A 26,695-nucleotide genomic window follows, 5' to 3' on the forward strand; every position below is an offset into this window, starting at 1 on the left:
GTAAGAGTGTTACTGGAACACAAGTGACACCAAATCAAGACTTCCCAGAGAAAGTGACATCTAAATTAAGAAGGGTGAACAAGGTAGGAAGATGAAGGAAAAGAGAGCAGAAGAAAGACCTGGAGGCAAAAGAGAGCATCAGGTATTAAAACAACTGAAAGAAGTTCAGAAAAGCTGAAAAACCGAGTAGAAGGAATCAGAGGAGAAACTGGAGGAAGAGCAGAGGCTGGATTTTGAAGAACCTGGAATGATTATAATTTATTTACCATTTACTATGAGTCAGCCAATATGCTAAGAAGTTTGCATATATCCCCTCATATACTTCTCAAAATTGCCCTCTGAAATAAGGACTATTTCTGTCTCTAAATTACAGATAAAGTGAGCCTTAAAGCAATGAATCAACCTGACCAAGATTATACAGCTGAAAGTGGCACAGTCAGGACTAGAACATAAAACTCATTTTCAAATGGCTACAAGGTTAAGAATGGGTTTCAGAGGCCAATTAGCATGCTGAAATCCAAGTAAGGTATAATAGTAATCTGGTTTAAGAACATGACCATCAGGATGAAGGTGAATAAACAGATTTGAGATACTTAGGAGAGTAAATCAAGAAGACATGATTGTAGGTGGTGAGGGAATGGGAGAAATCCATGAAAATGCCTGTTTCTGGTTTGGGCAACTAGGAACCATTGAGCAAAAGGAAGAGAGTCCTGTTGCAACAGGGTAAAATAAGCCATAATGAACAAGTGTAGGACATTTTAACTTGACATATCAGCATTGGGAGAACGTACAAGTGAGACTGTTCAGTGTGCAATTGAATAAACTGATCCGAGGCACAGAAGACATGAATGGAAGTTATTGCCCAAGGGATACTCAAAGACATGAAAGTCAACGAGCTAGTCTAGAAAATGTACTAAGAGGGCAAAGAGGAGGCTTGAAACAAAACCCAAAGTCTGAGAAAAGAGTGCCCAGGGAAGTAGGAAGAAAACAAAGAGAAAAAGTTATTAGAAAAACTAAATATGTTTAATATATCTTATACCAATTCAAAAACCCTCTCTCTACCACTTCTTACTCTAGTCACAGAACTGGTCACAGTATCTCTGTTGCTATATTTAGCAGTAAAAGGGTATCACGTGGGCAACTTACCTTCAAAGGGTTTAAAAAAAAAATAATGTGTGTGTTCATGTGTGAATACACATATATGGAGAGAGATTAAAGCAAATGTAGTAAAATGCCAACATTTGCGGAATCTGGGTAACAGGTATACAAAAATTTTTTGTGCAATTTTTGCACCGTTTCTCTAAATGTGGCATTATTTCACAATAGTTTTTTTTTTAAAGAACTTTTAGAATTCTCTTTGTGATGAAATTCAATTTGTGATGAAATTGGAGAAACTACCACCTGATTTTTCCATGGAAGGCACTGATAACACTCCTTTCAGGATGACATTGGTGAGGAGGCCACTGACATGTTTGAAAAGCTCAATGGAAAAAAAAAAAAAATGAAAAGCTCAATGGTGGTTGCGCTTTATGGGCTGAGATTGACAGTTGAAGATGCTGCTGCAACAGGTCTCCCTAGCATAAACTAGAAATAAAAGAATCCCCACTCACTTAAGCTAAAGGCATTCCCTGTCCCCAGCACTGGTCCCAGGCCTTGCTAAAGCCTGCAGGTAAGTGCACTCCACACAGGGGGTGCCTCTGGATCACTTGGCTCTCGTGGCCAAAAGGGCTTGTGTTCCTGGGAACTACAGGATTGTAACAACTGGAAAGTCATTTCAGGGCAAGCTACTATCCTGAGGGCACTGCACAACCAACCAAAACATGCCCCCAGTCTGCCTGTAAATAAGGCCCATTTATTTGTTTCACAGCTTTAAACTGATGGACAAACTCTAGGTTTTTCAGATATCTCAGACTACAGAGGCACTACTAGGAACATAGCCAGGGAAACACCATCTTTGCACCCTCCCTAGGCTTCATCACAGCTAACTGGTACTTCCCAGAAAGTAGTTTATACACTCATCTGAAGTACCAATTCTTACAACTCTAACTGAGGGGATACCTCTGTATCTCCTGGTCTAGGGGTCAGCAGGGTCTACAATTGTGCGTCCAAAGGATTATATGTATTCACATAATTTAAAAGTTCTGCTTAAGGATCTGGCTTCCAATTAGCCTGAACCCAGGTATTGACTGAGATCACAGGTCTTAGCACATCATCAACAGTTGGGACCCATTAAGAATAAATCAGTCTACTTAGAAAATCACAAAGGTTTCAAAGACAAAAAAGAGGTAGAGCGAGGTTGAACAATAAAGTTCATCTCCTACATAAGACTAGTCCTTCAAGACTGGGAGAGGTAGCTGTTTTGCATTATACTTAGAAACAAATATGGAGAGTCAAGTCAATTGGAAACAGAAAAATATGTTCCAAAAAAAGAACAAGACAAAACCTCAGAAAAAGACTTTAATGAGATGCAAAAAAGTAATCTACCTGATAGAGTTCAAAATAATGGGCATAAAGATGCTCTCCAAACTCAGAAGAATGGATAAATATGTGAGAAGTTCAACAAAGAGGAAGAAAATATAATAAAGAACTAAACAGAAATCACAGAGCTGAAGGACATAACTGAAAAATACACAGTAGGGGTTCAACAATAGACTAGATGAAGCAGAGAAAAGAATCAGTAACCAGGAAGACAGAGCAGTAGAACTCACTCAAACAGAGCAGCAAAAAGAAAAAAGAAATTTAAAAAGAGAAGATAGTTTAAGAGACTTAAAGAACATTAGGCAGAGTAAGATTAGTAATGCAGGGTAAGAGAGGAAAAAGGCAGAAAATTTATTTGAAGAAATAATGGATAAAAAATTCCCTAACCTGGGGAAAGAAACAGACATCCAGGTACAGGAAGCATGGAGAACTCCAAACAAGATAAATCCAAGTGATCCACATCAAGACACATTATAATTAAAGTGTCAAAAGTTAAAGAGAGTATCTTAAAAGCACCAAGAGAAGAAGAACTTCTTATATACAGGGGGCCCCTTAAGACTACTGGCAGATTTTTCAACAGAAACTTGCAGGCCAGAAGAGAGGGGCATAATATATTCAAAGTACAGAAGAAAAAAACCCTCCAACCAGTCATACTCTACCTAGCAAAGCTATCATTCAAAACTGGAGAGATAAAGATGTTTTCCATACAAGCAAGCATTAAAGGAGTTCATCACCACTAAATCACCTTTACAAGAAATGTTAAAGAGACTTATTTAAGCAGAAAAGAATATGCACTAATATCAGCAAGAAAATATAAAACTAAAGATCTTACTGGTGAAGACAAATATATAGTAAAGTTAGGAGAATAACCACTTATAAAGCTAGTACTAAGGTTAAAAGACAAAAGTAGCAAAAATAACCACGACTACAATAATTGGTTAACAAATACACAAAATAAAAAGATGTAAAATATGACATCAAAAACATAAAACATGGTGGGGGAATAAAAATGTAGAAGATTTATAATGTGTCAAAAGCTTAAGTTGCTGTTAACTTAAAAAATACTGCTATATACACAGGCTGTTATATATGAACTTCATGGTAACTGCAAAGGAAAAACCTACTATTGATAACACAAAAGATAATGAGAAAAAAAAAACTAAACATAATACTAAAGAAATTCATCAAACCACAGGGAAAAAAGCAAGAGAAATAGAAAGGAACAGACAGGAAATACAAAAACAGCTGGAAAACAATTAAAATAGCAATAAGTACCTACTTACCAATAATTACTTAAAATGTAAATGGACTAAATCCTCCTATCAAAAGACATAGAGTGAAAAAAAAAAAAGACATAGAGCAGCTAAATGGATTAAAAAAAAAAAAAAACAAACAAGACTCATCTATATACTGCCTAAAAGAGAATCTCTTCAGAAGTAATGACAGAAAGGGAAAAGATGGAAACAAATATTCCATGTAAATGAAATGAAAATGAAAAAAAGCTGGTGTAGCTGGTATACAGACTTTAAAACAAAGACTATAAAAGACAAAGAAGGGCATTACATAATGAAAAGGCAAGTCAATCAAAAAAGAGGATATAAAAATTATAAATATTTATGCATCCAACATAGGAGCACCTATATATAAAGCAAATATTAACAGACATAAATGGAGATATTGCCTGCAATACAATAATAATGGTGGACTTTAACACACCAGTTTCCTCAATCATCCAGACAGAAAATCAAAACGGAAACATTGGCTTTAAACAACACATTAGATCAGATGGACTTAATAGAAAAATACATAACATTCAATCCAAAAGCCGCAGAATACACATGCTTCTCAAGTGCATATAAAACATTCTCCAGGACAGATCACATGTTAGGCCACAAAACAAAAAGACCAAAATCATATCAAGCATCTTTTTGATCACAATGGCATGAAACTAAAAAGTGATGACAAGAAAACTGAAAAAATCATAAAATGTAGATTAAACAACATGCTACTGAACAATCAATGGGTCAACAAAGAAATCAAAGAGGAAATCAGAAAATACCTTGAGACAAATGAAATGTAAATATAACAATTCAAAATCCACAGGATGCAGCAAAAGATGTTCTAGTAGGGAAGTTCATAGCAATACATGCCTACCTCAAGAAACAAGGAAAATCTCAAACTAACTTTACATCTAAAGGAACTAGTAAAAGAATAAATAAAGCTCAAAGTTAGTAGAAGGAAGGAAGGAAGGAAGAAAGATCACAGAAATAAATGAAATATAAATAAAAATAAAATTAAAAAGTCAATGAAACTGGCTCTTTGGAAGGATAAAAAAAAATTGACAAAACTTTTGCTTGACTCACCAAAATGAGAAGGCTCAAATAAGTAAAACTAAAAATGAAATAAAAGCTATAACTGATACCACAGAAATACAAAGGATAATAAGAGACCTCTATGAATAATTATTTGCCAATGAACTGGACAACATAGAAGAAATGGATAAACCCTTAGAAACATACAATCTTCCAAGACTGAATCATGAAAAAATAGAAAATTGGAATAGACAAATTGCCAGTAAGGAAATTGAATCAGTAATCACAAACCTTCCAACAAACAAAACCCCAGGACCAGATGACTTCATTGGTGAATTCTACAAAATAAAGGTTTAATATCTATCCTTCTCAAACTTTTCCAAAAAGAAAACCAAACAACAAACAAACAAAAAACTGAAGGGGAGGGAATGCTTCCAAAATCACTTTACAAGGCCCACATTACCACCCTAATTCCAAAACCAGATAAGGATGCCACAAAAAAGAAAATTACAGGTCAATATCCCTGATGAATATAGGTACAAAAATTCTCAGTGAAATATTAGCAAAACAAATTCAACAATACATTAAAACTATCATACACTGTGACCATTGACCTTATAGGAAGAACCCTGCCTTAGGCTGCTGTAACAGAATACCATAAAATGGGTGGCTTAAACCACAAATATTTCCCACAGTTCTGAAGGCTGTGAAGTCCAAAATCAAGGTGCTGGTGGATTTGGTGCCTGGCAAGAAGGCCCTTTTCTCAGTTTGTACCTTCTTATTATATACTAACATGGCAAAGAGGATGATCATCTCTCCTGTAGCTCTTCTTATGAGGGCACTAATTCCATTCCTGAGGGCTCCACACTCCTACCTTAATTACCTCCCAAAGGTCCCACCTCCAAATACCATCACATTGGAGGTTAGGGATTCAATAAACGAATTTTGCCAGGGACTCTAGGGAGGGGGGTACACTTAGTCCCTACCAAATCCTTATTTTAGAAAGAACCAACTCAAAGCCTCTTAATCTATCTGCTTTCCCTAAGGCAGTAAATTAGAAGCAATTTAGTCAAAGAATTGCAGACATTAATGCTACCTTCAAAGATTTGAAGGATGTGCCAGAGGGTCTCTATATACCCCATTCAATTAATCTCTTTGGGCCTTACAAAAATTAGATGGAAAAACCTCTAGAGATGGATGGATGGTAATAGTTACACAATGTGAATGTACTTTTTTTCTTTTTTTTTTTAAAGATTTATTTTTATTTATTTATGATAGACAGAGAGAGAGAGAGAGAGAGAGAGAGGCAGAGACACAGGCAGAGGGAGAAGCAGGCTCCATGCAGGGAGCCCCACATGGGACTCGATCCTGGGTCTCCAGGATCAGGCCCTGGGCCGAAGGTGGCGCCAAACCGCTGAGCCACCTCGGCTGCCTGTGAATGTGTTTAATGCCACTGAATTCTACACTTAAAAACTGTAAAATAATGAATTTCATGCTATGTAAGTTTTTACCACACACAGAAAACAAACTAGATGGATTATGACAGAAAACAATGGACTATCTCAATTGTAGCTATTCTGTATACAGCATCCTTTTTCTTTCTTGAAGACAGCTTTTTTGAAATATAATTCTCAAAGACTAAAGTCCACTATTTTAAAGTGTACAGTTCAGGGATCATCAGGGATGTTGGCTGATAACATTTTTTTGTGTGTGTGGTATCCTCATCTGGTTTTGGCATTAGGGTAAGGCTAGCCTTGTAAAAGGAGTCTGAAAGTGTACAATTCAATACAATAAATTGACAAGGTTGTCACTGACCACCACTATCTAGTTCCAAAACATTTTCACCTTAAAAAGAAACCCCGTATCCCTAGCAGCCACTAATCTACATTTTCTGCATTTGCCTGTTTCAGACATGTCATATAAATGGCCTCTTGTGCCCAGCTTCTTTCATATTTTCAAAGGTTATTCATGTTGTAGCATGTCGCTATTTAATTATGGCTGAGTAATATTCTATCACGTGTTATAATTTGTTATGCATTGACAGACGTTTGTGTTATTTCCACTTTTTTTAAGCTATTATAATAAGGATGCTATGAACAATCATACACAAATTTTTGTATGGATGTTTTCACTTCCTTTGGACATATACCTAGAAGTAAAATTACTGAGCCATATGGTAATGCTGTTTAACTTTTTGAGTAACTGCCAAACTGTTCCACAGCAACTGCACTGTTTTATATCCCACCAGTGACGTGTGTATCAGGGTTTCAATTTTTCCATATTCTTGCTGATGCTTGTTATTCCATCTTGTTTGTAGTCATCTAAGTTTATGAAGTGGTATCTCATTGTGACCTTGATATAAATGGCTGCAGTATCTTTATCAAACAAAAAAAATTAACTCCTTCTCTGCCACTAAACTGACCAATGCATCATTCTCAAAAGGAGGATCAAAATCAGTTCAATTTAACTTTATGTTAGATAGGATTATCATTCCTTGTTTCCTGGTCTCAATTCTATATTTGCCACATCCCAGAAAGGGGATGTTCCTTGAACCTGGGTCCCACAACAAACAGACTCCTGCAACAGAATCCCAGTCTAGCTGTAGTCAAGCAAAGCTAAGCCTGTCACGTGGTAAATACTTGGTACATGAATTAGAATTTTAATGTATACTTTTATGTGCATAGAAGAAAAAGTCAGGACACCTGGGTGGCTCGGTGGTTGAGCATCTGCCTTCAGCTCAGGTCGTGATCCTAGGGTCCTGGGATCAAGTCCCAAATCAGGTTCCCTGCATGGAGCCTGCTTCTCCCTCTGCCTATGTCTCTGCCTCTCTCTGTGTCTCTCATGAATAAATACAATCTTTTAAAAAAAGTCTCAAAAGCTCACACTAAACTGTTGAATGTGCTGATTAAATAAATGTATACAATAATTTCAACCTCTCACTTTGTTCATTCCTGTAGTTTGAATTTTTTAATGTACATATACTACTTTAATAATTTTTTTTCTTCACTCTTTTAAAAATTACCTATGCTGGCCTCTATTCAACATAGATAGCTTATATGAAGTCATAATAAATTTACTTTTCAAGAAATCAATAATAAAAATGAGTTGATTTAAATAAAGCATCTTGTACATGTGATTACACTGATAGCTGTCTTTGAAAATACAAGTTTAAGATTAGAATAAAAGGTAATGAACAGTTCCTACCAATTTCAGTAACACTATATGAAAAATAGCTTCATAACAAATTAATTCCACCCTTACCACCATTATTAATGCAAATTCGTTTAGGTTACCAAACAGATCTGTGTCATATTTGCCATCTTATATATCATCTATTTTCTCTAAAACTTCAACTTGCTCTGAAATACATCATTTTTCAATTTACTCCACCATTCTGCCCGGGGCTGAAAAACTGCTCAAGTATATTAAACTGGGCTAATTGTAGGCTATTTGAGGAGCATTCTGCCCAAAATGGTTAACTTTATTTACTTCATCTATAACCAGTACTATAAACACCATTCCTAGCTATTTTATAAACAGTCTGGTCACCTCTTGCTCCTGCATTCCTAGAAAAACAAAATCTCAACTAGGAAACAAAATATTCATTCATTTATTCATTTTAGTTTAAAAAAAAGAAGCAAATAAAAGTAAGACATTCATTTTAGTTTAAAAAAAAGAAGCAAATAAAAGTAAACATTAAAATTGACAGCGCTTGTTTTAAAATCATTACATGATTTATTTGTGTTTAAAACATATTTGAGAAGTTTTCATTAGATTATTTATAGTCAATGTATAATTTCAATAGAACATTAAACAATTACAGTTCAACTCCATGTAGTATTAACTTTTCTTCTCTTCTGATTCTTGTGCCAATTTCAACTTTTCTTTTAATTCCATCTGATCTCGGTGGTACTGTTCAAATATTGGTTGATAAATATACATCCCTCCAGCAATTCCAAGGATGCTAGCAAAAAGCAGTTGTGGAAGAGTCAATCTCCCAAACATTTTTCAACAAATGGCATACAATGCTTTCCCCACACAGTGGTTTTGAAAAATTAGTCCACGTCCAGGAAAATATCTTCAGATCTGTGTACAAAGAAAATGAAAAACAAAGCAATACCTTAGCATACATCCTTTAAAAGATTCCATGTCACTACTTTCTTTCAGAGTGAGTAGTATTTTCATCATAATTTTCATAATATGTAAATATTACTTGGTTTAACTAAGACAGGAATATAAATAAATAGGAAGCATGACAAATGAGGGTTAGGGCATGGTGTAAGACAAAGCTAAGTCCCATTACAGTATGTTCTCAATGGTTTGAAGTGGGTAATTCTTAAAATGGCAATGAGGCTGGGAAGAGTCATAATCTACACCTTTATATACCATTATAAAACTAACCACTACAAGAAACAGCTCCCCACAAAAGTTTAAAGTGACTGCCAATCCAATCTGGAAGTAGAAGAAAGAGAATTGTTACTTTTCACTATTAGCCTTTTGGGTTGTTTTGTTTTGTTTACTACTTCATGTTTTTTTTTTGCCATTATGCATGATTAAAAATTTTCACAACAGGCTAAAAGATTTGGAGTTCATTCTGATGCTTTAGAAGGTACAAGTAGTCACCAAACACACACATGTAAATAACTGGCCAGCCATTTTTTTTATATATAAAAATATAAAGATTTGGGCAGCCCAGGGTGGCTCAGCGGTTTAGCGCCACCTTCAGCCCAGGGCCTGATCCTGGAGACCCGGGATCAAGTTCCGCGTCGGGCTCCCTGCATGGAGCCTGCTTCTCCCTCTGCCTGTGTTCTCTCTCTGTGTGTCTCTCATGAATAAATAAATAAAATCTTAAAAAAAAAAATAAAGATTTGACAGATTTTACTTTTAACGTGAGAAGTAAAGACTCCATTATTTCTCAGAAAATTATAGTTGTGAGCACCATACTCTCTGGAGAAAACAGAGGCTTATGAAAGAGGAAAACAAAGCGACGGATTTACACGTTTTCTTAACCTTTCACCGTCTTCTAGACCTCCGAGGTTACAAAAATCCCTAGTGGCAGAACTAGTACCAGAAACTAGGTTGTCCTTAACATCAGTAAAATGTAATATAAATTAATCTGGGAAAGAAATGCCCGTTTGCTCCTGGGCTCTTGCGGTTAACCTAGATAAACGACAGTTTACCAAGCATGCTATGGTTCATTGCCTGAGTGTAAAAAAAAAAAAAAAGGAGGTAGGGGAGCCATTTTCAAGTCAGCTCCTTGGAAGATAAACCACAGGAAATAGGAAACCCTTGGCCACTAGTTTGCTAAGTGACCCTGACCGAGTCCTTTAACTTTGCCGAACCTCATTTTCCACATCTGTGCAAAAGGCTGAATCATCCCTAGGCCGCCTACCTCGTCCGACAGTTATTGTGAGACCACCAAAGAGTGAGATGCTACACCAACACGTTTACAATGATCATCACTATTCTTATTACCACTGAGGCACCACGGACCATCGAGCGGCCGCTTCGCGTCGCTGACCAGCCTCCCGTTGGCCCCAGCCTAGCGGCGCTCCGGTTCCTTCCAGCGGTTTCCGGAAGAGAAGCTCGGGCGCAGAGACAACGAAGCCAAAGGCGGGCAGCGGTGTCCCGAGGACGATAAGCCCGAGGCAAACAAAGCCGCCGCACTGAGCGGCGGACACCAACCAACCTCGGAGGTTCCTGTGCCGGGGCGCTGCCGTTTCCCAGCTACCCCCGCGCCTGCGAGCGACGGCGGCCGCAGAGGCCAAGTTTAGTGAGCGGAAGAGCAACGCGCGCGCTCTTCCCGGCTCCTCCTTTGCGGGGTCTGAGGTGGCTGGGGATCTTCAGCCGACCTCGAAGTGGGAGCAGGATGAAGCAAGGGGGCGACGATGGCCGGCTCTTTTTCCGCGGATTCCAGGGCCGCTCCCACGAGAAGGTGAAGCTGCGAAAGAGAAAGTCAACTTTGTACCTCAGCCCCCGGAAGAGCAGCGAGCGCCGCGGAGGTGAGGGGCGGGCGGGGCGGGGGCGGGGGCGGGGGGAGGGCGCCAAGCTCCCCGGCTGTGGCGGGAAGCCGCGGACCGCGAGTGAGGGCTCCATCTGCTGGGCGGGGCTGCCGAGAAATCGCCGTGCGCTGGAGCCGCGCTTCTCCTTCGCTGGCCGCTTGTGCGGCGTTTTATTCTGCGTGGGTTAATTCTGCCGCGGCCCGGTGGGGTGAGTTGACGTGACGTAGCCGGCCGCATTTTAGAACGGGGGCAACTTACCTGAGGTTTCGCAGCTGCACAGGGATTGATTCCTGGGGCGAGACCAGGTCTGACTCCCACTCCATTTATTACAGCCCCTCTCCCGCCTCCAGCCTTCTCTTTGGTACGCTGTGAGGATGTTGACAGGAACCAAATCACCCCCCAGCAGCTGGGCTGTTGATCTGTCAGAGGCGGTCTTTAATATAAGGATGGACTTCTGCATTTAATAAATATTTATTGTGCGCCTTGAATGTGCCAAGCACTGTGTAAGCGGCATGAAAAGAATGCTGAGTTTCCCCTGTGGAGACCTGAGACGAAAAAGGGAGAATCATTTTTGCCAGATGAAGGAGGATTGTGACGGGGAGAGGGTGAGGGGCCGCTGGGCCTGAGTTCTCGACTCGCTCTTTTCCCCTGACCCTTCCTTCGGTAGAGAAGTTGGATCCCTCAGGGTTAAGGAGAGTAACGAGATTATAAATGAATGACCGCACTTGTCACAGACATAGTTGAACCTTTAGGTATTCACAATCACTTGTTCAGGGCCCAGTTCTGAGTATTGTGTACTCTGCACCAGTCCACAGAGTAAAAGGGTTTTTTTTTCACAGGGTTTTCTTTCAGCGGCTGTAGTTCAGTCGGGATGTTTCTTTAAGTGCTTCTGAAGGATGAACGTTGAGATGGGGCGTGTGTGTTGTGTTGAATGTACCAGTTATCTGAAAAATATTTAAATGTGTTCCTGGAGAATAATGGAGGACAGTGGCAGGAACCTAGAACTATAGCAAAAGACTCAAAATGGATTAGAGTACAAACAGGCAGGTCTGAATAAATTAAAGCACCTCTCAGAACCAGCCAGTTGTTGCCAGTTGAGCTCTGTTGTCAGATGTTATTTTAGGAATGCAGCAATACAGATTTTAATATAAAGTCGGATTTTTAAATGTTGACAAATAAATTAACATTCAAAAAAAAATACTCTGTATTCAGCCTGCAGGCTGTCCACTTGTGGCAAAGAGGCAGCAGATAGCCCTGGTTTTGAATTCTGTTTCGCCATTTACAACCTTTTTGACTTTGGACGAGGCAGTTTAACTTCTTAGTCTTGTTTTCCTTATAGGTAAAATGGGGCCAATACCTACCCTTTCGCACGATTTGGAGGATTAAATAAGGCAACATGAAGGAATGAACTCTGGCACAGACTAAACAACAATAAGGGCTATTTAAAAACATGCAGAGGACCATTTGATATGCCACTGTTTGACTCCTAAATTAGTAATTTGTTAGCTGGTTTCTGTCATTAGCTACCTATATAGGCTATTACCTAATTAGCCTAAGGCCTTAGTTAACCTGATCTCTTTTTCATTGTTATCTTACTATTCTCTTTATACAATTAATTGCAAGAAAGATTGGTTAAATGGAAGGAGTGATGATTACCCACTGGGAAAGCTCCAGCCCTTGTCTGTCAGCCAGAGTTCTCTACTATGCCTTGAGTCTGAGCAATGAGCAAGGCTCCAACTGGAACAGCAGATTTTAGTTCTGCAAGTAGAACTTGCCTGACTTTTGTGCCACAATTACCTGTTTTGTTTTCTTTTTTAGATCTTCTTGGTGAAAACGTTTATTTGGTCTCATTTACCATAGCATTACGAATATGTAACTGTTTTTTAGTCCAGACAAGTTTTGTTCCAGATGAATATTGGCAGTCTCTTGAAGTTGCACATCACATGGTTTTCAAATATCCTTTGTAGTTTCTTTTCCAAATTAGAAATGTGTATTCATCTTAGAAATTGTGCCAGCTTCTATTGTATTTTTTCAATTTTCCATATATTCTCCAAGTAATTTTAACTTATCAAAGTACACCATTATTTTATACTAATATTTCTTCTATATCTTTCTTTGATGTTAATACACTTGACTCAACCTTTAACCAGCAGGTCTTCCCATAGTGCTCAGTACTGTGGAAAATATAGATGAAGTAAAAAACACATTCCCTTCATGAAGAAATTATGAGTTTAATTGGCCATTGCATTTTTAACTCAAATAACCAGTGTGAAATGCTGTGTTTTTAAGTTTCATTATCAAAAAAATAGAAATTTTTTATGCACAGACATTAAAACAGATTGTTTCAGTGCTATTCAACATTAGTCCTTAATATCACTAATTATGGTTATTTGACCTGGGAATGGACAGAAAGATTGAGGGGTTACACATACCCCTTAATCTTTGCAAGCATTTACAAGATTCTGCATCTTTTGGGAAAAGATAGTGTTCAGCTACTGGTAAGTTTATATAAAAGTAATGAAAATAGTTATCAAAAGTAGATTTATTCCACCCTTTTTAAAAGGCTCATGTATATTAACTAAATGACATTATTGGTATCACAAAGTTTGTTTGTTTGTTTGTTTGTTTTTAAAGATACTTGTTGCTAAACTCTGACCATATCTGGGAAGCCCACAGTTACAAAGACATACTGTGATGTGTAACCCTTTATTATGTGCTAAAACACAAAAACACTTACTTGAAGGAATCCTGTTAAAATTTGCAGACTTTCAGAATGACTACATTATACATTAATTATTTGGACCTTAGAAGTATTCTTCCTTCATGAAAGCATCACGTGAGAGCAGTGTTGTATCTTGTTTTTTTAACTTGTGAGCAGAACACCATGTTATATGAGCTTATGAAGACTAAATGTATATAAACCTACTCAGGATTTAGTGTTGAAATTAAATCTTAGAGAAAATTAATTTGACAATTTAATGATATGTACAATCATTGTGCTATATATGTAGTAATTAGGCAGCAATAGTAATGTTGTAATTCCTAGATCATGAATTTTGGTGTCAGTTGCCAAGAAAGGGTAGTGAAGAACTAGTGGTTCCAAAGTTTTTCTAAACTCACTCTCAAAATCCTATAAGCTGTCCTCAGATTAGACTCAGAAGTTTGGGCCTTCCCCATTTTCTGTTAGGGAAGTGGCCCAGAATTCCAAAGGCTGTCCAAATCCTGAGGGTTTCTTGGAGCCTGGAAACACATGGAAAGATCATGGGGAAAGAGAATGTAGAGCATTAGCAGAGTTTCTCCCATTGACACATGTAGAAGTTAGGAGCTGTGAATTTGCTTCTCTTGTCAGGTCTTCTAAATTATGTAGAGTAACCATAATGTCTGGAACCACAGGCAAATATGCATGATGTCATCAAGGATATCTTATATCCCAAGAAGTAGGTTATATTATGAATGAAGGAGTCTTCAAGATAGAAAACTTGCTATTCCTCCAGGACCTAGCCACTCTCCTCAACCTGTAGCTGACCCACGGGGCCATCTTGTGCTTTAAAGTAAGCCGCCTCTTGCCCTCCCCCCCATCCTCACCCCATTGTCCCCCTCAAAAAACCTCCATCCTATCTGGAACTTGACCAGGTAGAGAAACATTAAGATGCTATCAGTCATTCATACCTGTCATACTGATTTTTTTGAATGTAGATTACATAATTTTGAAACTAGAAGGGCTCAGAGAAGTGAAATAAATAGACCAAGGTCACAGCATGTTGAGCTCTTACAAGACAGCTTCTCCCTAAACTGCATACTCTCTATGAGTATAGAATTAGGAATGGCTTAGAATTGCACTGTCTGACATGGTAGCCACTGCCACATGTGTCTATTGAATATGTGAGATGTGGCTAGTCTAAATTGAGAAGTGCTATTACTATAAAATTCATACTAGATGTCAAAAACCTAGTACAAAATAAAAATGTAAAATGTTTCTATAATTTTTTATTTTGACGAATTGGTAATATTTTAGATATGTCGGGTTAAACAAAATAAATAAAATTAATTTTACCTGTTTGGGATTTTTTTTTAATTTTTTAATTTGGCTACTATAAAATTTTAAACTATGTACGTGGCTCGTGTTATATTTCTACTGGACAGCACTGGCTTAGAACACGTGAGAAGAAAGGGATATAGAAGGGAGACCTGAATGGGGTTCCACAGTGGGGGCTTTCAATAGTCAGAAGACATACAAGGGCATTTGGCCTCTGGAAGCTTAATGGAGGAATCAGGAGCTTAAAGAACAGGAGAATGGTAAGCTGCCAACACAGTATCATACTCAAGGTTTACCCCTTGCATGTTCCTTCTCTTTGCCCCAAGTTAACTTTTCACATGAACTACTTTCAGGCCTAGAGGTAAGAAGAATATAGATCTCTATGCAGAGTAAACAAAAGGTATGTACATAGATGCCTTTTGCTCTATTTTACAGGGCAATTATTTTTTTTAAGTGAAATTATGAAGTACAGCATACCTTTAAGACTTAAATATTTACAGATTACTGACAAAGAGGAGGAACATAAAACAAAAGTGTTAGAAGCCACTGACACCTGAAAGTAAAGCTACTCTAAAGTTAATAAAGATTGGTCCAACAAAAATACAAATTTAAATATATTTTTAGAAACACATCTTTTGAACAAACCTAGATTAAATTGTGCTCTATCAGTGTGTTATTTTGTTAATGATAGCTCGGACACATTTTTTTAAAAACTCTCAAAGATGTCATTGTGTAATATTAGAATTACTAACTGTAATTAAGTTATAATACATTTACTCTTTAGTTTTACTTTTTTTTTTTTAAGAATTTATTTATTTATCCATGAGAAACACAGAGAGAGAGAGAGGCGCAGAGACACAGGCAGAGGGAGAAGCAGGCTCCATGCAGGGAGCCCGACATGGGACTCGATCCCAGGTCTCCAGGATCAGGCCCTGGGCTGAAGGTGGCGCTAAACCGCTGAGCCACCCTGGCTGCCCCTAGTTTTACTCTTAAATTTACTTTTTAATGTCATCTGATTACTGTGTTTTTGTAATTGTAGAATACTTGTCCTTTTATGGGGAAAAAAAAAGTAAATAATTTTATCATCTGTATTGCAGGATGAAAAACAATGTAACTTAGTAGTTAAGAGCACAGGCTTCAGAATCACAAAGACCTGGGTTTGAATCCTAGCTTTGACACTAAGTAGGTTTGTAGCCTTGAGAAAATTATTTAATGTCTCTGTACCTCAGTTTCCTCACTTATAAAGCAGTACCTATCTCACAGGGATTGTTAGGAGGACTGAGTGAGGTGATATATATAAAGTACTTGGTATGATACCCATCACACACTATTATAAATGATTCATAAAAACTTAACTTACTGTTATGCTAATGGAAATCACTAAATGTGCTTCCAAAATAGAACCTTAACGCAACGAACTATTTTGTTGGCTATCTAAATTAAAAGCAGTAGTGTTGTAATATATAAATTACAGAGAGAAAGAATGAGAATGATAAAACTACTTTGGGCATTTTCCTGAAAAATTAATGTAATTTTTGTCGAAAACAGGTATTTTTGCAGAATAGACTAATATATTTGTCTATTTTTGTACTAAGAAGAAGGGCCTTCAGTTGATAGTTGGATCAGTTTGTTGATTTTTATGCTAATTCAGTGTGAACTGGTACATGTTTTTAAATATCTTCTTTTTTTAATTAAAAAAAAAAAAAAACTATTGAAGATTTGGATTCCTAGACTTGCCCAAGCACTCCTATCTGCTATAGCAGACATCAGACTCTACTCCTTAATGAAGCAACTAGAAAATCAGCAAATGGCAAGATGGGTGGTAAGTGTTAAACCCTTTAGAAACTAGTCACTTATTTCATTCCTAACAGCGTAAAACACATGGAAAAATATCAATTCTTAAAACAGCTTCAAAAGATAATTTGAACAGTGTTATAGAGGTACTTCCATAATGAAGAACAACAAAATTCAAGTGGTGCATGCCATATCTCCTTCTGATTGCACCCTGGGTGATTGAAGCCACCGATGCCCTCAAAATCTTTGAGAGTCTGAACCCTAGGAGCAGCCTTTGGAAACATCTTCACTTCATTGGTCAAACCTGTCATAATCCTTGCCTCACTTTCTATAAAATTCAGTTAGGAATAGTTCTTTTTTTCTCTTTCTTTTCTTTCTCTTTCTTTCTTTCTTTCTTTCTTTCTTTCTTTCTTTCTTTCTTTCTTTCTTTCTTTCTTCTTTCATTTTACTTATTTGAGAGAGAAAGTGAGAGAGCATGAGCAGGAGGAGAGGGAGAAGCAGACTCCCCACTGAGCAGGAAGCCTGATGCAGGGCTTCATCCAATCGATCCTGGGACTCAATCCCGAGACTCTACCCCAAGACTCCAGGATCATGACCTGAGCCAAAGGCAGATGCTTAACCAAGTGAGCCACCAGGTGCCCCCAGTAGGAATAGTTCTAATTATTGGCTACCTCACAAATCGCCTCCACTGTTTACATCCATTGTTCACTACCTCATACCTGAGACTGAGCCTAAGAAGTATGTTTTCACTGAAGCATTCTTTCACCTCTAGCTAGTGTTTGAAATAAACTCTGTAAGGGAGAAAATGTGTAGAAAACTGTCCTTTGTCAAACTGGCTTATTTCACAGTGGGGAGATAGATTCCTGATATCACATTCAAATTTTGATTTTCTCATTGAAACTATATTCTGAAGAGTGACTGGATTCTTTAGTACTGTGATTAACCTCCTTTGGCTCTTTCTTAAATTAAGTAAACTTATATAAGCCTGCTTAGAAATGTTACTACCTTTTTAATAGTTTCTACTGGAAAATATGTTCTGAATTCCAAGTGACCAATTTATCAACAAATTTCTAGAATATAATTTTTATTAATTTATTAATATTATAATTTGCTAATTATTAAGATATTTCTGTGGGTAGTGTTTTTATTTGCATTAAGAAGACAGCATGGTTTAGTGATTGAGTGGTTGTTAATTGATTCAAGGATGAAATCAGTCTCCTTATTTTGTGCTTATATACACTGCTGAAGGCTCAACCTAAAATGGCAAGAATGTAATACCTTTGAAATTCTTCCTCTAAAGTACTAAGTTGTTATAGTTTAGGAAAAGCCTTTATATCTACAAAACTTTGGAACATTTTTTAAAGGCTGTATTTGAAGAGATAGGAAGCCAGTACCACATGTTTAACATCCTTGCACTAGCTAACAAGTTTCTTTTAAGACAGTTGCTTTGTAGATTTGATGCTTCTGTTTGCATGTTCTTCCAAAAACTTTTTTTTATTTTAGTCAATTTACCTGAAAGTATGAACTTACTAACTTTCACATATAATATATCTGGTATTATTATAGACCTATGTGTAATATAACTCCTTAAAAACAATGGGCATGACTATTTTCAATATCGTTTATCTTTTGATGTGATTTTTTGCAATATGTAGACTTGATATTTTCCATAAAAGAAGATAATACTGAGCTTTTCCAATTCTCCCTCCCTATATGTTTGCTTATAATTGTTCTTAGTTTTTTTGCCAGTTAAGCTCTTGGTTCACATGGTATTGCTGTACCAGAACTCTTACAAACACCATGGAAACTGTTCTTACTATAATTGCTCTTTTCTACTATCCTTTGGAAGGTTCAAAGTCTATGAACAGGTGAGATATATTACTGTTAATAATTATGTACAAAACATGAAAGATCTTAAGTATCAACATATTATAATGTCCAGTGGACCCCCAGATGTTCATGAGGTTTATTAAAACCACATTATCAGTTGATACATTTATTATAATAGGAAACAGATATATGCAAACCAGGTAATGAAGGGCAGTTTAATAAAAGGACTATGTATACATGTTTAGGCAATGTTTAGAAAAGCCAATAAGGAAATAACCATAGTACCCCAGGGTTAATCATAGGGGGAAGTTTCTGCTACCCTTTGGCCCTAAGGAGAGGTAATTATTATGGCAATCCATATAAAACTATAACTCTCCCCAGTAGGAGACAGGCACAGCTCGCCATAGCAAGGAGGGAGCTGGGGGAATAAAATACCCTGACTTAACTCTTCTGAAACGCTCCAATCAGTCAAAGCCAGTCAGAAGCCAGAATGCAAGTGAGCTCATTAATATAGTCCAGACAGGTCAGCTTTCCTGCACATAGAGCAAGTGAAGAATAGAGGAAAACAGATCTGGAAGGGCAAATAGAAAATATATGAACCCAAGAGATTGCGTCCAAGATGGAAGCATAGGAAGATTCTGAACTCACTTCCTCACTCAGACATACCACATCTATAGGAACTTATGGATCAATTTCCCTCCAGAAAATCTGAAAACTAGATAAATTGCTGTCCACAACAAAAGGTAAAGACAGAAGAGGCAGAGACACTGTCACAAAAAAATCCAACCCACAGTATAGCAACACACACCAGCTAGGCATTTCTTCCAGAAGAGCAAGGGGTTGGTGCCTTACATTAGGCACTCTGACCCCTGGGATCTGCACTAGAGAAACAAGCACCCAGAACATCTAGCATGGAAAGTCAACAAGTTGACATCCAGGGGCCCCATGTTCTATAGGAAACTGAGATTCCCCACTTGAAAGTCTCACATGAAGTCTTGGTTACCCTTGAGACCCAGTGGAAAAATAGACATTTGAAAAGTGTCCAGCAATAACCCATAGCAGGAGGGATATCAGAGGTGAAGGTGGTCCCTGTGGAGCAAAGAGTTCAACTCCACATCAGGGACCCCCTGCCTGGGGACTCAGGAATATGAATCCCTGTAATGTCTCAGGGACATCAGTGGGGTTTAGCTCCAGAAGACCCCGAGAACTATAGGAAACCTAGACTCTGCTCTTAAATGGCCTGCAAACAGTATCACTTTCTTCAAAACCAGCAAAGCAACAGCAGTTTAAAAATCATCTGAGCTAGACATCAAGATTTATTGACAGATTTTAAGGCATGTACCATAAAGGCTGGGCACTTTTCCCAAGAACAGGAGTTCTCATATACACCATTTTTTGGCCCATCTTCACCCAGCTAGTCAACATTTGCCAACACTGGCAAATGACAGTGTGATACTTTCCATCTACCTTGCTAGCATAGTTTGCCTCACTCTGGCATTCCCCTGCAGACCTGCCCTACCCAACTTGGCAGGTGCCCCTCCAAAGCAGCTGCCACCATGCCATAACCAGGGGGCAGCCTCTGTTGGCACTGCTACCCTTCCATAGTAATTCCAGCCCTGGGTGAGGGAGGCATCTCTGCCCATCAGCTCACCCATACCAGTTGTGGATGGGCCTCATAACCAGCTACACTGAGGCCTGATGCCATCGATCAGCATGCCCACAGGAGCCACAGCCAGGCCTGTGCTAGCCTGCCCATGAGCACACCCACAGCAGTTATGGCATGTCACAAAAGGAGGTCACACAGCCCATACAGAGGATAGTCCTGGAATGCCTGGTACTGGTGACCAAGAAGAATTGTACTTCTAGGCCCATGGGACATTACCTTTAACCCAGGAAATATAGCTGACCTACCTAATACCAAGAAACAAACACAAAGAGATACAATAATATATTTTAAATGAGAACAATACAAAACCTCAGAAAAAGAACTAAACAAAGTGGAAACAAGCAATCTACCTGAAAAAGAATTCAAAGTAATAGTCCTAAAATGCTCACTAAACTTTGAAGAGTGAATGAACTCAGGGAAAACTTAAGGAGATAGAAAAATATTAAAAAGAACCAACGAGAGCTGAAGAATATAATAACTGAAATGAAACATATACTGAGGGAATCAACAGCAGATTAGAAGATGCAGAACAGCAATATGGAAGACAGGGTGGTGGAAATCATCCAAACAGAAAAGCAAAAGGAAAAGAATTTCTTAAAATGAGGATAGGGTAAGGACTTCTAGAACATTAAGCAGACTAACATTCACATTATAGGGGTCCTAGAAGAAGAGAGAGAAAAGGATAGAAAACTTATTTGAAGAGAAAATAGCTGAAAACTTCCCTGACCTGGGGAAGGAAACTGACATCCGGGTCCAGGAAGCACAAGAGAACCCCAAACAAGATGAACCAAGAGTTCTAAAATAAGACATATAATAATTAAGATGTCCAAAGGTAAAGAGAGAATCTTAAAAATAGCAAGAGAAAAGCAACCAGTTATATGCAAAAAAACACCCATACACCCATATTAGCTGATTTTTCAGCAGAAGCTTTGCAGGCCAGAAGAAACTAGTGTGAAGTATGTTCAAAGTGCTGAAATGAAAAAAACTACAACCAAGAATGCTCTACCCAGCAAGAATTGAAGGTGAGATAAAAAGTTTTCCAAACAAAAGTTTAAAGGAGTTCATTACCACTATACCAGTCTTACAAAAAATGTGAAAGGAAATCTTCTAAGCAGAAAATTTTTAAAAATTATGAAAGAAGAATTTTACTGGCAAAAACAAAATACAGTAAAAAATAGATAAATCACTTCAAGCTAGTATAAAAATTAAAAGACAAAATTAGTAAAATCAATTATATCCATAGTAAGAGAAAATAAAAATACAAAAAATATAATATCAAATACATAATGAAAGGATAATGTACTGTGCTTCTAGAATGAATCTCATGGCACTAAAAACCCATAACACACACACACACACACACACACAAAACAGAAAGGAACCCAAGCATAACATTATGAAAGTCATGAAATCACAAGAGAGCAAGAAAAGAGGAAAAGAACAGAACTACAAAAACAAACAGATGAATCACTGATCTCTATCTCTGGAACGAATAATACATTGTTAATTAATTGAATTTAATTTAAAAAAGATAAAGGCGGGGGGGAAGACATTCTCAGTTTAAAATTTCATCTAAATAAATAAATAAATCCAAATAGAAAACAGTTAACAAAATAACAATAAGTACACACCTATCAATGATTACATTAAATGTAAATGAACTAAATGCTCCAGCCAAAAGACATGAAATGACTGGATGGATTTAAAAAAGGAAACAAAACTCTCATCTGTGTGCTGCATAGAAGAGACTCCCTTCAAACCGAAAAATCATACTGAAAGTGAAGGAATGAACACAGATATTCCATGCAAATGGAAGTGAAGAAAAAATGAGGGTGGTAATACTTGGACAAAAATAGACCTTAATACAAAGACTATAATAAAAGACAAAGAAGGGCATTAATAGTGATAAAGGGATCTAGCCAACAAGAGGCTATAATTGTAAATATTTATGTATCCAACATAGCAGCATTTAAATATATAAAGCAAATTATTAACAGGCCTAAAAGGAGAAATACAGTAGTAGGAGGAGACTTTAATGCCCCACTAGCGACAATGGATAATTAGTCCAGACAGGAAATAAGGAAACAGTAGTTTTAACGACACATTAAACCAGATTGGCTTAACAGACATAGAATATTTCATCCCCAAACAGCAGAATGCACATTTTTTTGAAGTACACATGGAACATTCTCTAAAAGAGATCACGTTGGGCCAGAAATAAGTCTCAATAAATTTAAGAAGATTGAAATCTTATCAAGCATCTTTTTTTTTTTTAAAGGATTTTATTTATTTATTTGACAGAGAAAGATAGTGATAAAGATTGTAAGAGCATGAGTGGGGAGGAAGCTTCTTGCTGAGCTGGAAGCCCAACTAGGGACTAGATCCCAGGACTCTGGGATCATGACCTGAGCTGAAAGCAGATGCTTAACATCTTTTCTGACAACAGTATGACACTAGAAATCAATTGCAATTAAAAAAAAAAAAAAAACCTGTGAAAAAAATGAAGGCCCAAAACATGCTACTAAACAAGCAATAGGTCAACAAAATCAAAGAGAATTCAAAAATACCTTGAGACAAATTAAAATAGAAATACAATATTCCAGAATCCTTAGGATGCAACAGAAGCAGTTCTAAGAAGTTTATAACAAAACAGGCCTACCTCAAGAAATAAGAATAGTTCCAAACAATCTAACCTAATCTAAATTTAGTAGAAAAAGAACAAAGACCCAGTTAGCAGAAGAAAATAATAAAGATCACAATGGAATAGGGACAAAAAATTAGAAATGATAAGTGAAACTAACAACTGATTCTTTAAAAAGATAAGCAATGTTTAAAAACTTTAGCCAGGCTCAAAGAAAAAAAAAGGACTTAACTCAGAAATGAAAGAGGAGAAGTTACAGCCAACACCATAGAAATAAAAAAGGATTATAAAAGACTATTACAAAAAATTATATTCTAACAAGTGGGACAACCTAGAAGAAATGGATAAATTTAGAAACATAATCTTTCAAGACTGAATCAGGAAGAAACAAAATCTGAATAGACTGATCACTAGTAATAAAATTGAATCAGTAGTCAAAAAACTCCCCCCAAAAGCCCAAGATCAGATAGCTTCACAGATGAATTCTACAAAACTTTTAAAGAAGAGTTAATTAATTTCAAAAAAATTAAAGAGGAAGGAACTCTTCTAAATTCATTCATTATGAGGCCAGCATTACCCTGATATACCAAAAAACAAAAACAAAAAGCAAAATTATGGGCCAGTATTTCTAATGAAGAGAGATTCAAATTCTTCAACAAAATACCACAAACTGAATTCAATAATATAATAAAGGTATCATTCACCACAATCAAGTGGAATTACAGAAATGCAGGGATCATTATTTGCAAATTAACATGATGTACCGCATTAATAAAATGAAGGTTAAAAATCATATGATTATCTCCATAGATGCAGAAGAAGCATTTGACAAAATTCAACATCCATTTATTCATTCTGTATAATATACAATACATGAATATACCTCAACATAATAAATGAATATACCTCAACATAATAAAGGCCATATATGAGAAACCCACAGGTAATAACCATACTCAATAGTGAAAAGCTTGAAACTTTTCATCTAAAGTCAGGAACAAGGATGCTTACTCTCACCACTGTTATTCCACATAGTATTGGAAGTCTTAGCAACAGTAATCAGACCAGAAAAAGAAAAGGCATCCAAATTGGTTAGAAAGAGGTAAAACTCATTATTGCAGCTAACATACTACATATTGAAAACTGTAAAGTCTCCACCAAAAAAAAAATATTAGAACTAATAAATTTAATAAAGTTACAGGATACAAAATGAATATACAGAAATCCGTTGTTTCTATACACTACTAGCAAAGTAGCAGAAAGAGAAACTAGAAGAACTATCCCATTTATAACTGCATTAAAAAATACCTAAAGATAAATTTAACCAAAGACCTGTGCTCTTAAAACTCTAAGACATTAATGAAAGAAATTGAAAATGATGCAAGTAAATGGAAAGATACACCATATTCATGGATTGGAAAATTAATATTGTTAAAATGTCCATATTACCCAAAGCAATCTAGAGATTCAGTGCAGTCTCTATCAATGTACTAATAGCATTTTTCTCAGAAGTAAAAGATAATCCTAAACTTTGTTTGGAACCACAAAAACAAACAAACAAACAAAAACCCCTGAATAGCCAAAACCATCTTGAGACAGAACAAAGCAGGAAGTATCACACTCCCAAATCTCAGATTATACTACAAAGCTATAGTAATCAAAAAAGTATGGTTCTGACACTAAAATAAACCTATAGATCAATGGAACAAAATAGCCCAAAAATAACCCACACTTTTTTTTTTTTTAAGATTTTATATTTTTTATTTGAGAGATGGAGTATGCATGAGCAGAGGATAGGGGTGGAGGGAAAGGGAGAAGCAGGCTCCCTGCTGAGCAGCAAGCCCAACATGGGGCTTGATCCCAGGACCCTGAGATCATGACCTGAGCTGAAGGCAGATGCTTAACTGAACTGACTGAGCCACCCACATGCCCCTAAACCCACAGTTGTATGGTTAATTAATCCACAACAAAGCTAGGCAAGAATATATAACAGGGAAAAGGCAGTCTTTTCAAAAAATGGTGTTGGGAAAACTGGATAGTTACATGGAAAAGACTGAAACTTGACAACTTTATCAACCCATATACAAAATATAAACTTAAAATGTAAGACCTGAAACCATAAAACTCCTAAAAGAAAACAAGTGGTAAACTCTTGGATGTCAGTTTTAGAAACATTTTTTTAGATCTATCTCCCCAGGCACGGGCAACAAAATCAAAAACAAACTATTGGGTCTATGAACAGCACAGAAAGGAAAACCCACCAACAAAATGAAAAGGCAACCTACTGAATGGAAGAAGGTATTTATTTGCAAATGATATATTCTGTAAAGGGCTAATATGCAAAATACATAAAGAACTCATACAATTTTTAAAAAGTAAATTAAAAAGTGGGCAGAAGACCTAAGTAGACATTTTTCCAAAGAAAATTTACAGATGGCCTACAGACATATGAAAAGATGTTCAACATAACTAATCATCAGGGAAATGCAAATGAAAACCAAAATAAGAGGGGGATCCCTGGGTGGCTCAGTGGTTTAGCGCCTGCCTTTGGCCCAGGACGTGATCCTGGAGCCCCGGGATCGAGTCCTCAGTCAGGCTCCTGGGATGGAGCCTGCTTCTCCCTCTGCCTGTCTCTCTGCCCCTCTCTGTGTGTGTGTGTCTATCATGAATAAATAAAATCTTAAAAAAAAATAAGATATCATCTCACACTTGTCAGAATGGCTATTACCAAACAGACAAAAAATAACAAGTGTTGGCTTGGATGTGGAGAAAAGGGAACCCTCATGCACTGTTGGTAGGAATGTAAATTAGTGCAGCCTCTGTGGAAAACAGTATGAAAGTTCCTCCAAAAACTAAAAATAGAAATATTATAGATGTGATCCATGAATTCCATGTCTGGGTATTTATCCAAAGAAAATGCAAACAGTAATAAGCACTCCTATATTTACTGCAGCATTAATTTACAATAGGCAAGATATGGAAGGAACCTAAGTATCCATTAATAGATGAACAGATAAAGAAGGTGTGTGTGTGTGCGTGTGCTCTACTTGCCATAAAAGGAATGAAATCTTACCATCTGCAACAACAATGGATGGACCAAGAGGATATTACTGAGATAAGTGATATTAGTGAAAGAAGTCAGACAGGGAATGATAAATACCACATAATTTCACTTAAAAGTGGAATCTAAAAAACAAAACAAATGAATAAACAACATAAACAGACTCACAAATACAGGGAACAAACTGATGGTTGCCAGATTGGAAGAGGAATGGGTGGATGGGCAAAATAGATGAATGGGATTATGAGGTACAAAGTTCCATTCATAAAATAAATGGTCATGAGGATATAAAGTATAGCATTGGGAATATAGTCCATAATGTTGTAATAACTTTGTATGGTAACATAACACCTTTTTTTGTGGTGAGAATTTTGTAATGTATATAAATGTCAAATCACTATATTGTATACTTGAAACTAATAACAATACTGTATATTGATTATACTTCAATTTTTAAATAAATTAAATATATGGACCAGCTTTGGGCTTATATAAACTGGGGATGCAAATACAAAGCAAATGGAACAACCAACATGAGCAAACAAACAGCTATAAAAGGGCTTCATTTTATTGTGGCCAGGTTGTCCATCCTACCATACACATGGTAGGAAGCATGGGAGAAGGGAAGAATAAGAGATGAGGCTGGAATGGGACTTTGCCCTTCTCCAGTATTTGGACTTTTTTCTGTAGGTAGTAAGGACCTCTTGAAAGCTTTTGAAAGTATGACATAATAAAATATTTAGAAAGAATTCTCTTGCAGTGCCAGTATTTATTTAGGATATACTGAAAGGGAGAAAGCCATAATTTGGTCTAGTTAAGAAGCTACTATCCATTCTTCCTATATAGAAGAGTTATTGGGAAAATCGAATCAAATA

The 26,695-nt window shown here is 36.9% G+C and overlaps 2 protein-coding genes across 5 annotated transcripts in view; one reads left to right on the forward strand and one right to left on the reverse strand.

Moving 5' to 3' along the window:
• Positions 1–8,502: 8,502 nt before the first annotated feature.
• Positions 8,503–10,620, reverse strand: PIGBOS1 (PIGB opposite strand 1). Of its 4 annotated transcripts, none has more exons than XM_025472726.3 (2): positions 10,480–10,620; positions 8,503–8,876 (listed from the first exon to the last, which is right to left on the reverse strand). In XM_025472726.3, exon 2 carries the CDS (start codon positions 8,793–8,795, stop codon positions 8,631–8,633), a length of 165 nt encoding a protein of 54 aa, XP_025328511.1. In that variant the 5' UTR covers positions 8,796–8,876; positions 10,480–10,620; the 3' UTR covers positions 8,503–8,630. The 4 variants fall into 4 exon arrangements, with proteins under 4 accessions (XP_025328511.1, XP_025328510.1, XP_025328509.1 ...); XM_025472725.3 differs by having other exon boundaries at positions 10,266–10,511; XM_025472724.3 differs by having other exon boundaries at positions 10,284–10,510.
• A 37-nt stretch (positions 10,621–10,657) lies between these two features.
• The window catches only part of PIGB (phosphatidylinositol glycan anchor biosynthesis class B), a 38,024-nt gene continuing 21,986 nt past the window's right edge, over positions 10,658–26,695 (forward strand). Inside the window, exons 1-5 of the mRNA XM_049104444.1 lie at positions 10,658–10,792; positions 12,611–12,744; positions 13,171–13,290; positions 16,546–16,650; positions 18,360–18,490. Of these exons, the coding sequence (XP_048960401.1) occupies positions 10,660–10,792; positions 12,611–12,744; positions 13,171–13,290; positions 16,546–16,650; positions 18,360–18,490 (623 nt within the window). The 5' untranslated portion in view covers positions 10,658–10,659. The remainder of the gene's footprint in view (positions 10,793–12,610; positions 12,745–13,170; positions 13,291–16,545; positions 16,651–18,359; positions 18,491–26,695) is intronic.

This window comes from Canis lupus, chromosome 30 (genome assembly GCF_003254725.2).
Source record: "Canis lupus dingo isolate Sandy chromosome 30, ASM325472v2, whole genome shotgun sequence".
NCBI classification, from domain to species: domain Eukaryota; kingdom Metazoa; phylum Chordata; class Mammalia; order Carnivora; family Canidae; genus Canis; species Canis lupus.

Excerpts from the sequence above, each read along its gene's own strand:
- PIGBOS1 (XM_025472726.3), bottom strand. The coding sequence starts at position 8,795 with ATGTTTGGGAGATTGACTCTTCCACAACTGCTTTTTGCTAGCATCCTT.